We start from the raw sequence: 12863 nt of genomic DNA, 5'->3' as shown, positions 1-12863 counted from the left end.
GTCTACAGTTTCCAGGATTATCCCTAGTTCCCTTCTTAAAGAGTGATTTTCCAGTCCTCTGAAACTATTCCTGACTCTAGTTATTTTTTAAAAAGTAATTATTAAGGTCTCCATAATCTCTTTTGCTATCTTTTAGAACCCTGGGGTGCAGTCCAACTAATATATCCTGACAAAGGGTCTTGGCCCGAAACGGCAACATAGATGCTGCCTGGCCTGCTGAGTTCTTCCATCATTTTGTGTGTGTTGCTTAGATGTCCAGCATCTACAGATTTTCTCATGTTTAGAAATAATTTATCCACCTTCAGACCTTCAAGCTTCGCAAGGACCTTCTCCTTAGCAGTAGTGACTAAACTCACTCCTTCTCCCTGACTCTCACAAATTTCTGGCACGTTGTTGATATCTTCCATAGTGTGGACTGGCGAAAAATACCTATTCACTTCTTCCACCATTTCTTCTATTTCTCCAACATCATTTTCCAACGATCCAATGCCACACAAGCTTTTCTTTTCTTTTACTCTTTGTATATCTGAAAAAAAACTTTAACTATCCTCTTTCACATTTCATATTTTTTCTCCATGTGGCTTTTTAAGTTACCTTCTGTTTTTTTTAAGCTTCTCTGTTCTCTGGCTTCCTACTAATTTCTGCAATGTTGTACACCCTATCTTTTGTTTTTATGCTCTCTGAATTCCTTTGACAGTCACCGTTGCCTCTTCCTCCCTAGAATGCTTCTTTGGGATGAAATGATCCTACATCTTTGAATTACCCTCAGGAACTCCAGCCACTGCTGCTCTTCCTATCAAGTTCAGCCAGCTCCTCTCTCTGCCTCTGTAGTTACCTTTACTCAATATAATACTGATACAATTGATTTTAGCTTTTCCCTCTCAGAATGCAGGGCAAATTCTATCATATTATGATCACTGCCCGGCTCAAGGGTTCCTTTATAAATCTGGTTCAATTATTTATTGTATAAATTATCAATAAAGCATATCTTTGAAATACAACAATTACGAGGCCTATAGTCGCTAGAACCCTTGCTTCTAACCCTTCATTTGATTATTCGTTAGTCCCTCCTCTTCGCCTTTGTACTTAAAAACCTTTCATTTTTGGCCGGACGTTTGACCGAAGGTCATCCATCCGTCTGACCTGTAATTGTTTTGTAGAGAGACAGAGAGAAAGGGAGAGGGAGAGGGAGAGGGAGAGGAAAAAAAATCAAAGACGATCTGCTAAAGATTCCCAGCAATTTCTGATTTTATTTATTAATTAAAATTGTTGCCCCTCTATTTGTTTACAAAGTAATAACGAAAATCAATAAAAGCATAATATTACTGAATTGAAGTAAGTCTGTGTACCTAGTTAGTAAACATAATGTAATTCGAACACAGATCGTGTTTTGAGCCCCAAGGTGCTGAAATCTCGGTGATTCGGTATCATGTGCTTATCGGCATTTTCCACTTTCTGGGTGGGTTACGAGGGGAATTTAACACGTTCTTTGTTGTTGTTGTAAGCAGTCGCGGGTGATCACGCCCTGATCTTTCCAAAGAGGAAGAGACAAATATGGTGTGGACAGGCAGTGACTTGACGACCAATTGGCATCACCTAACAGAGAAAAAAACTCTTCCCAGTTTCACCAGGTAATAACCTGACGTCAGCTTCCCAAAGGTATAAATGCCGAGAGGAAGAGGAAATTGGTAGTCCAGGTTGTAACAAAGAAGGTAGAGTGAGTTCTGGTTGGGCTGGCATTGGAGCGCTGTTGATATCCTTTAAAATTTGAAAATCCGATTGGAGCCGTGACCTGCGAGCCGAGTGTTCAGTCTCTGTTAAAAAGGACCTGGTCTGAAGCGGGATTTGTTTGTGAGCGGGCGAGATGCGTGTGTTGGGCTTCTTGGTGTTGGCCTTGTGTTCGTTGGCCGCCTGGGCGGGGGATGACGGGGAGAAAGGTGAGTGAGAGAAAGGTTCGTTCAGTAAAGATCTGCGCTTTGGTTACTTATTAACTCTTACAAATGTCGACTTTCGTTGTTGGAATTGGCTTGCTGTCTTTGACCCTTTCTCCTCGATCACTGATGTAACATAGAAAACTTGGAGAAAAGCGGCGTCCACGAGGGTGCGCTGGGGCGTTGGGCGCACGGGCAATTCCCACGGCCGACGCTGGGGGACGTTTGCGGGGCCGCCCGGTGTCCGCAAGGTGTGGCTGGCTTTGTCCTTTTCTGCACCCTGTGGCGCCAGGGCCAGAGGGTGGGCTTCGATTTGTGTATGAGTTCTCAACTATTTTTCCTCTACAGTCACGAATCTCTTGGGTTTAAATTTTAATGTTTTTGATCCAATGGGTTGTTAGGCGGAGTTGTCAGATCTCCCAACTTTTAAGCTAGTTAATCCACTATTTTAATAACGAACAAACACTAACCTGGTCAACATTTGCATGTAAATGACGGGCGGGTAGCATTTTGTAAATTCTACTAATATTCTGCAAGGATATGCTTGGCTTGGAGCCAGGGGTTTCCAACCCTTTCGGACCCCTACCATTAACCGAGGGGTCTGTGGAACCCCTGGTGGACATGATGTTAAAGCATGTAGTCATTTTTCTTTTCTTTAAAAAAAATTACAACATGAGAGCTTCGTTTTTGAAGGGAAATGGAAGTTTGAGTGGCTTACCTTAAAATTAGTGGTGTGAATGAATTTTCTTTCAAAATCCCCTCACTAAAACAGTTTGATAAATCTCAAAGTTGCTGGTGAATGCAGCAGGCCAGGCAGCATCTCTAGGAAGGGGTACAGTACGTCTGTCCTAACAAAGGGCCTCTGCCTGAAATGTTGACTGTACCTCTTCCTAGAGATGCTGCCTGGCCTGCTGCATTCACCAGCAACTTTGATGTGTGTTGCTTGAATTTCCAGCATCTGCAGAATTCCTTGTGTTTGAGTTTGATAAATCTATTCATTTAGCTTCCATTCTCTAGCCTCAGTGTTTAAATATGATGTTCTGTTTGTATTAATACTTTGTATATTTTTTTCAGATTGTGAAATGTGCTTAACAAACCAATTTGCCAAATGCAGTGGATCTGAATGTAAATGTACATTGAAATTAGATGAGGATCTGACTCAACCAGTAGATTGCAAAAAACGTAAGTTTTGAATGGAAAGATCTATGTAGTGTGCAGCAAAGTAATGCACATTTTATGAAAAGTTCTTTTGACAACTTTCTATTATCCCTTTATCATTTTGCTGCTCAAGTTATTACCAGGATGTTAGGCAATTTTTGGGATGGAATTTAAAAGAATTGATAACATTGTTTATTTTGAAAGAAATGAGTGAGTTTTCCATTATTTAGACACCTGATTGAGGTATGAATGCCTATCATAAAAGCCAATTAACCTTGTTCATGGGCAACACTTTGGGTAAAAAGTTCAATAGTTCCATTTAGTATCTGAATGAAAAATATATATATTTAAAAAAATAATACAACCTGAGAAATTCTTACTGTTTCTTAATCCTTGAAACAGAAGAAAACTCCAAAGAATGAATGACAAAAACAGGATCTCCAAAGCCCCCTGCCCCCTCCCACACAAGCAGCAACAAAAGCATTAACCCTCCCCCTCCCTCACTTATTCTAGCATAAAGCATCAGCATTCCCACCACCTGCCATGCAAGCAACAGTAAAGCCCCAAAGAGAGACCATGGTCTACAGTACATCAAAAACTTAACTGTTCACTCCCACATTTCAACATTCCACAGGCTCTCTAATGAGGGGAAGACAGCTATTTCAAAGTTGGTCAGTATGAGGTGTTTTTTATTTTGAGTTCCCCAACTTGACAGCTGGCAACAAACTCTTCCCCCACCATAGATTGATCCTGAGTGCAGAGCCCTCTGATGGCCACTGTCACTGTCTTTGATGTTCCTACTCCTGCTAAGCTTCAGTTCATGACATGGTTGAGAATTTGTGTCCACAGGACCATGCAAGGCCCCAAATTTGCCTGCCCTCAGGCCGCACCTGATGTAATGAAATACTGCCGATTGACAAGTTCCAAGAATGGGAACGCACCAACGTGCAGAATGCAGTTTTGAGTGTTGCTCTAGATCAAAGATTGCGATAGGACCCCAGCCCCCCTGTAAAGGAAAAGAGACATTACATAGAAAGAGTGTAACTCTTTCACTGAGCTGAGAGAAGCCATCCTCTGGAGCTATCTTTGGCTCTGTCCATCAGTGACCTTGTGTTTCAAAACTGTTTCCCGTTTTTAACTTGATCTGAAATATCTTGGGTTTGAGTTTGACAGCATTGTTCAATCTATAGTAATTTTAAATTTTGGTGTTATGTGAAATACTAGGAGCTAGAATGTAATCATAAAATGTCAAATAGAAAGACTTGCATTGAGTAAACCAGGATGTCCTTTAGTGTGTCTGGATATAACTGAACTATGAGCTTCTGTGGATGTTGCTTCCACTATTTGAGGGAGATGATAGAGGGGTATCAGGAACTATTTATGAACAAGAAAAAGGCTGCATTTCCTTTTGACATTGGCTAATGATTCACATTTCATTAGCAATGTAAGATGGGAATTGAATCCTAGTATACTTGAGTAATTGGTAGTCATTTGTTTGTCTGTCTTGACTGTTTTTCATGTGCAGGAACAGAAATGATGAATATTTGGCCACCATACCTTTTCAAATGTAACAAAGTTGAGACCACAGACCCAGGAGCAGAATTAGGCCATTTGGCCAATCAAGTCTGCTTTGCTGTTCTATCATGGCTGACTTGTTATCCCTCTCAACCCAATTCTTCTGCCTTCCCATAATTTGACTCCCTGATTAATCAAGAACCTATCAACCTTGGCCTTGAATGTACCCAATCACTTGGCCTGCACAGATTGACCACCCTTTGACTGAAGGAATTCTGTTCTAAATGATGTCACTCAATTCTAAGGCTATGCCCTCTGGTCCTAGACTCCCCCACTCTGTCCAGACCTTTCCATATTTGAATTTCAATAAGTCTTCCCATTCTCACCTCCTTTATCCTTCTGTACTCTGGCAAGTACAGGCCCAAAGCCATCAAATGCTCCTCATAAGTTAAGTCTATTTTAGACCAGGGGTAATTCTCATGAACCTCCTCTGGACTCTCTCCAGTGCCAGCACATACTTTTCTTTTAAATATTGTGAACATTTTTAGGCTCATTGATCCCAAATGTGGTCTGACCAATGTCTTGCAAAGCCTCAGCATTGCATCCTCGCTTTTGCATGATAGTCCTCTGAAATTAATGTTAACATTGCATTTGCTTTCCTTGCCACTAACCCAACCTCCAAGTTGACCTTTAAGGAATCCTGCTGGAAGACTCCCAGTTAGTCCAACCATTGAAGTTGGACTAACTGGCCTGAAATTTCCTTCCTTCAGTCTCCCTCAAAGGATAATGATTCTTGAAAGATCATTATTAATGTCTCCACAATCTCTTCAACTATCTCTTTAAGAACCCTGGGGTGTAGTCCATCTGGTCCAAGTGACTTGTGTACCTTCAGATCCTTCAGCTTCCTAAGCAGCTCCTTAGAAATGGCAACTACACTCATTACTGCCGCTGACACTCCTGAATTTCTGGCATACTGCTAATGTCTTCCACAGTGAAGACTGAAGCAAAATACTTGTTGGTTGTCCACCACTTCTTTATCCTCATTACTACCTCCCCAGTGATCAGATATCCATCCTTTATTTTTTTAACTTTTTGTATTATTGGCTTGCTTACCTTCATAATTAATCTTTTTTGAGTTGCCTTCTGTTGGTTTCAAAAGTTTCCCAATCTTCTACCTTCCCACTAGTTTTTGCTATATTATGTGCTTTTTTTTTTTGTGTGCCTTTGACTACCCTTATCAGCCATGGTTGCCTCATTCTCCCTTGTAGAATACTTTATCTTTGGGCTGTATTTTGCACTTCTTGAATTCCCCCAAAAATACAGGCCGTTCCTGTTCTGCTGTTATCCATAGTAATGTCCCCTTCCAATCAACTTTGGCCAGCTTCCCCCTCGTGCCTTTGTAATTCCCTTTACTCCTTTGTAAATCTGACACATCTGAGTAACTTTTCAAATTGCAGGGTGAATTCTGTCATTATGATTGTCTCCTAATGGTTCCTTTATCTTGAACTTCCTAAGCAAATCTGGCTCATTACATCACCCAATCCAGAATTGCCATTCCCCTAGTGGGCTCAATCACATCCTACTCTTAAAAAGCCATCTCATAGGCTCTCTTGGGATCCAGCAAATTGAGTGAAATGATTTTTTTTTAAGGATTTCTAACAGACTATTAAGACTATGGTAACTATTTGCTGAATTGGTCACTATATTCCAACATTGATTTGGATAAACCAAACTTTACTCTTCACTGTCACTGCATTCTAGTGTTTAAATATTTCTGACCTGAGAATTAATCAAAGATGAATAATGCAACTAAAATGGTGCATGTGATCTTGGGGATAGAAGGCAACATTTGTGGGTATAAAATTTTTGTAACTTAAATTAACACACCATTTGGTTCATTTTCTTTAGTAAAGAAGAGTGGGGAAAATTTGCCCTATAACACTTTGCTTTGGACATACTAGGTAGAAATTGATTTTGTGCATATGACATGGAGTTGCTGTTTCTGATTCAGTGTAACTCCTATTCAATTGGAAGCCAGTTCGAATAATTTGTGGTGAAAATCATTCAATTTAATGAGCAAGTGTATTTCTGCCCTGCACCCATCCACTTGGAAGGACCAAACATTTGCTCAGTAGAATTAAATCATAAATCAAAAGTTTACTCTTCAAAGTAGAGCTGGCAAAACCTAATGATCTTCAAACATTTTAGTGACCCCCAAGTGTTGGATGATGAAGAATGAAATGTACAGAAAGAAGAATAATATTGGAACCCGCAGAAAGCCCACTGAGCATGCGATGTTGGATAATGATGGCATTTATGATCCCGACTGCGAGAATGATGGAAAATTCCATGCCAAGCAGTGCAATGGGACTGACACATGCTGGTGTGTTAACACAGCTGGTGTTCGGAGAACTGACAAAGGAGATAAAAATATTCAGTGCTCTGAGCTTGTGGACACTTTGTAAGTACTGTACACTGAAGTTTGAACTTGGGCTAGGTAGCAGGGAGGAAAAGTGTAAAAGGTCAATGCAAGTGGACCCATTTCTGGTCATAAAGACTGCAGACTGTAGTTTTATTTGGTGTAACTGTTTGGGGAGTAGGGTGGGTGGTAGGCAGAGGAACATGCTTGTGATGAACACAAGTGTCAACACTGACTTACTGACAATCAGTTGGGGGGGGATGGGGGGGAGAGAGAAGAGTTCAATCCTTTTGTGGATTTCATATTGACCCAATGAAAAGGATCAGTAAGAGTTGTTTTTAAGGCTTCTTCTAAAAATATATTTAAGGACCAATTTGTATTAACCTATTCCTTCCCTTGCTTTACTCTTCATAGTTGGTTTCAAGTTCAGCTGAGACATAAACCCATGGATAAAGTAATCGATGAAGATAAACTTAAAGAGTAAGCACTCCCAAGTTTAATTAGTCAATATAACCTGTGCCCAGTAGTGTGCTCCCAATTCATGGATGTGTGCATGTAATTGTTTTGTTTGGTTCATTATGCTGCTGGCACTGTGCAGTTTTAAAACAGTGGGTCTATGTTTATGATCCCCTTGTCTTAACCACTGCTATACGTGGATGCCAGAATAGTATGCTGTTCTAATATATTGATTATCAGGTTTAATTGTACAAAGTTTTATTTCTGCATCGCTGTTATACAATGTATTTTCAGAAGCTGCTGGCTATGAAGCACTTTAGAAAGTCTAGGAAGGTGCTGTTCCAAGTGCAGATTTGTGGAACTTTGTTCTGGGCACTGGTCTTTGTATCACTGGCATTGATTTTAATATAAAACTGTTTAGCTAAATATGTCAGCCACTGAATGTAAATTACAATAGCTCAATGGCTAATGCTTGTGGCTTTTCTCTCAACAGTGCAATCAAAAAAATGTTTTCAGGCTACATGGTGGACTCAGACTACATTGAGAAGGTTGAGGTAGGCAAATAATTGTTTCAGCATCCTGTCTAGAAAATTGGCTTTTGTTTGTGGAATGCTACTTGTATCAAAGCCATGTGAATGTTGAACATTAGGAATTTTCTCATTTAAAATGGTCAAACCAAGTGCCATATTTATAATCTATGTTAAAGTAATTGCAATGATGGTGAAATCATTTTATTTTTCCTTTACTGTTTTGCAGATCTTTGACTTGGCTTTTGTGTTGCCTATCTCTGCAAACTGATTCTTCCAAGTTTGCAGTTCCAATTTTTACGGCTTTAAACATTGTTTCATCTGTAAATCTTTCTTAGCAAGCTTCTTGAGCTTCCTTTCCGAAACAAAAGTTGCAGGGAATATTTTAATAAGTAATCTGGAGCTTCCAGGTCCTGACAAATTTACCAAAATCTGGGGTTAATGGAGACAGATTTTCTCTCATTCTGTATCTAAGCTATTAAAAGAAAATGGGTATTATAGGCACAGAAGTTGTATTTCTTACATGCCAACATTTTTATTTCAGTATGTTGAGGATGACCGTTATATCATAGTGGACCTGAAGCAAAATCTTACTGTGAGTTCGCCAACTGATCTTGCTACAGCAACATATTATCTAGAAAAGGATGTAAGTAGCATTCAATATCCTGATAAATAGCAATTAATAGCTGAACTTGCCTTGGTTCAGATGGATAGCAATTAATGGATTTGAGATGGTACTCATTAATTGCTGTCAACTAAAGCAACTGAGCGGGAGACTTTGGAAATCCTGGTTAATGGAAAGAGGACTTTGTTTGCAAATGCATTTTAATCTCTTTCATAGACTAGTCCGTGTACAATTCTGACCACAATATTAAAACTAAGTTTTTCCCTTCCATGCTAGATCAAGGGTAACTCGTTGTTCTCCATCATGTATAATCGATCAGTTCAAGATGATGGTATGCCATATGATGGGACTAAACTAACTTTTGAACAAGCTTATATATACTACATTGATTCAAAGAATCCAGAGTTCTCCATGAAGGGAATGACCCCTGGCATTATTGCAGTTGTTGTCGTAGTGTGCCTCGCAGTTGTGGCTGGACTTATTGTGCTTGTAAGTATTAAACATAACAGCTTTTATTGAAGTGATTTTTTTTTTTTTTTTTTTTTTTAAAGGCTTAGTTTGAAATTCAGTTCTAAAGTCACAAATTTTCTTTAACTTAATGAATTTGTAGTCACTTTTGTTGCTTGACTAGTTGGAGATCTGCAAATTAGTCTCTTCAAACTTGTCTCCAGTAAATCATTCTGTAAAATATCAGATGCTGGTTTATTGGTGTATAAATTTGAATGGTGCAGGTAGTAAGCAGCTCCAACTCTGGTTCAGTCCTGATCTTGGGTCCTACTTGGGCTTACAAATGTTTTCCCCATCAGTTTCCTTGCATGGTTCATTTTCCTTCCATATAATGTTGTGGGTTAATTGGTCACTAAGTGAAATCTCTTTCATGAAGGGAATGTGAGACTGGTCAGCGTAGTGACTGTTGAAGGATCTATTTGGCTGAGTATATGAAGGGCAACAAATGCTAGAGCAGGGGTTCTTAACCTGGACTCCATGGACCCCTTGCTTAATGGTATTGGTCTGTGGCATTTAATAAAAATAATATTGGGATCCTCTGCTAGAGGAACTTGGCAGGTCAGGCAGCATCTTTGGAAGGAAATGATGCTGCCTGATCTAAATTGGTTTACAATTCTAACACTTGGCAAGATGGTGAAAAGCTAGCATACTGTTTAAATAGATCAAATCATTGTTCAGTGCATTAAGGTATAGAACAGATTAAAAATGCAGAATAAAGTGCAGCAGCTATAGAGAAGGTGCAGTGCAGATGAAGATCATAATGAGGTGGATTGTCAGGTCAAGGTCATTTTATTAAATTATCCCTAATCCAATGGGGAACAATTTAATAGTGGGATAGAAGCTGTCCTTGGATAGAAATGGTAAATAATTGCAGGCTTTTGTATCTTTGCCAATGGAAAGGAGGGGTGTGAAAGAATGCTTTGTGGATGAGATTATTGATTATACTAGCTGCTTTTGAGGGAGTGAGAAGATCCATAGGGGAAGGTTGGTTTTGGTCATTTGTTCAACTATCCACAATTTCCAGCAGTTTCTGAGCAGTGCCATGATATATCCAGATAGAATGCTTACTGTGCATTAGGGTTGATGGGGACATGCCAAATTCCTTTAACCTTGAAGTCGAGGCATTGCTGAGCTTAGACGTGGCATCTGGATGGTTGGCTCAGGAGAGGTTAGTGATGTTCACTCCTAGGAGCTCAACATTGTCAGTATAGATAGGAGCATTTATGCATCACCTCACTTCCTGAAGTCAATGACCAGCTCGTTTGATTTGCTGACAAAAATTGTCATGACACTGTGTTACCAAGCTTTCTCATTCCTGTACTGACTCTGTAAGATGTACAAATGTGTATTGAGATTTGTCCTACTGTAGTGGTATCACCTGCAAATTTCCAGAGGAGTTGGTCACAAGCATATAGGCAGTAGAGTGAATGGTTAAGGACATGGCCAGTGTTTAGAATAATTGTGGTGGAGCTGTTGCTGCCTATCCTTCTGATTTGGATCTGCTCAAAGTAAAGGATCTAGTTGACAAGGGAAGCATTGACTCCTGGCATTGTGTTGCTCAATGGTTCCAGCATCTGCAGAATATCTTGCATCCAAGTATTGAAGTGTATAGTTTTAATACTGATTAGTTAAGTTCTACTAGACTAGAGCAACCTCTAGATCTTGCTTGATCAGCACTTCCCAATCCCCAAAAATGTCACCTAGAAGTTCAGACAACATACAACCTGAAAAACCAATTCCATTCACCTACACCAACAGACTGCAGCAGCTTGGTCAGTGGTTCATCAGTAACTGAGGATGACCAATAGTGGCTTGTCAATAGTATGCCCATAAATTTAAAGCCAGAGGAAAAATGTCATTCTGCCCACAAAACAATCTTGATAGAAAATTACTACTGATCAATAGATTCTTGATTTGTTTGCAACCCTATATTATGAAATTGCCATTGAAAATAAACTCAAACTACAGAATTGGCTTTCTAGACAGAACTTAATGTCTTGTTTGGTTCCTTTTTCCAGTTCTTTGCCCGAAGGAAGGCAGCCAAGTCACACATATATCAAAAAGCTGAGGTAAGTTTTTTTTTTCACCATTTGTAAACTAGTTTCTTAACTAAAAATGCTTCTAGTTTAATGTGTACATTTGTCTCTTTACAGGGAAGAGAACTGGATGAAATTCAGAAACAGCAGCTGACTACCTAATCCTAAAACGATGTGTTTGGGACCAATTGATGTCCTACAACCTGGGAATATTGAACCATTGAGCCAAAGCAAGTGGATAGTTATCTAACTTTGGATTATTTACAAGGTTGCTGTGCAGCTCTAACTTCCATTCCTTTAAGTGATTCCATCCTTTCTACTTGCATTTGGGAGATTTGCTTAATACAAAATGGTAAATGTTACTGGACTTTGCTCCCAAGGCTTTAGTTGCAAGTTCTCAAATGGTCTTATTGGATTGTAGTTTGTTTATAATGTGTTTTTCATGAGTAATATTGGCATTTTAAACTAGCATTGCATATTGGGATAATATTGAAAGAACTTTGAAAATAGTTAACTTTTTAACTGCTGTATAGTTGAAAGCTTGTTTTGGGTCAAGTTTTAACTTTAGCAATTCATTGGAGCTTGTGTACAAAATACTTTAAATTGTAATGTGAGTTTTTTTAATAAAGACTACAAATTTGTTGACTTGGTTAATGTAAATCTCAACTTTGTGGTTTTGCACTTCAACTCCTACTTTATCAACTGGCATGGAAGAAGGATTAAGCTTCCTATCCAGTTTCAATGCTGAAATATCTTAAAATAAATTGTCTGTTAAAATGGCATTCATTTGTTCTGACTGGGATTAGTAGAGAAGATGGTTTTCTTCCTCACCATCCGTTAGCCAAGGAAGGTGGAACTGAGTAAGGGGATGAGAATTTGATCCAACTCCTACAGCTGGTGTGTACTGACGACTTGTTTGAAACATCCTAAACATGGAGTGTACAGTTATGGGCCATAAAAGCAGTTAACTTGACAGTAACTTCAACACCGTAGTTTCACTACTATTATAGCCCAGAAACCATGGTTGGAACTGATTGACTCAAAGGACAGATAATGGAAATGCAAGGAAGTTAATTGCAAAAAGTGATCTAGTCTAGCCTACCACCTGTGGTCATTCTTGGATAAACCTAATATTTGTCTGTCTGTCTGTCTGTCTTGTTCCTTAGAATAAGTGAATGATCTTAAGATTGGGTTGTAGTGGACAATGACACCAAGATTGGGGAGTATGCTGAAAAGCTGAGTTTATCAAAGCTTGCAGCTGGATCTGGACCAGCTGAAAAACAGCAGATGGAACTTAATGCTGTGAGGTGTTGCAGTTTAGGAGGACAAACTAGGGTGGGATTTAAATGGGGGGGGTCTAAAAATACTCTTACAGAAGACTAAAGAACTTTTGGCTCATTGGCTTTCACATATCTGAGTATAGAATATAGGAGTTGGTATGTTGAAGTTATGAAACCATTTTGGGGCCAAGTTTGGAGTAATGTATACAGTGCTGGTCACCTACCTAACAGGAGGTAGGTTATTAGTAAAATTGAAAGATCAGATTAAATTTACAAGGCTGTTACTTGGACTTGAGTTTTGGGAAAGATTAAATAGGTTAGCTCTCCATTCTCTGGAGTAAAGAATGGAGGGATTTTTGTTTAAGATGAGGACAAAGTTGAGGGATATAGATGAGGGCTTTTCACACTG

At 39.3% G+C, this 12863-nt stretch overlaps 1 protein-coding gene across 1 annotated transcript; it reads left to right on the top strand.

The window, feature by feature from the left end:
- The first annotated feature begins 1666 nt into the window (after positions 1–1666).
- Positions 1667–11819, top strand: epcam (epithelial cell adhesion molecule). The gene is made up of 9 exons (XM_072264957.1): positions 1667–1937; positions 3006–3113; positions 6813–7065; positions 7438–7503; positions 7973–8033; positions 8551–8652; positions 8908–9120; positions 11157–11207; positions 11292–11819. Exons 1-9 carry the CDS (start codon positions 1865–1867, stop codon positions 11334–11336), a joined length of 972 nt encoding a protein of 323 aa, XP_072121058.1. The 5' UTR covers positions 1667–1864; the 3' UTR covers positions 11337–11819.
- Positions 11820–12863: the final 1044 nt, after the last annotated feature.

This window comes from Mobula birostris, chromosome 8 (genome assembly GCF_030028105.1).
Source record: "Mobula birostris isolate sMobBir1 chromosome 8, sMobBir1.hap1, whole genome shotgun sequence".
NCBI classification, from domain to species: domain Eukaryota; kingdom Metazoa; phylum Chordata; class Chondrichthyes; order Myliobatiformes; family Myliobatidae; genus Mobula; species Mobula birostris.
The sequence above is the reverse complement of the archived record's forward strand: the minus strand, read 5'-3'. Positions and strand labels throughout refer to the sequence as shown.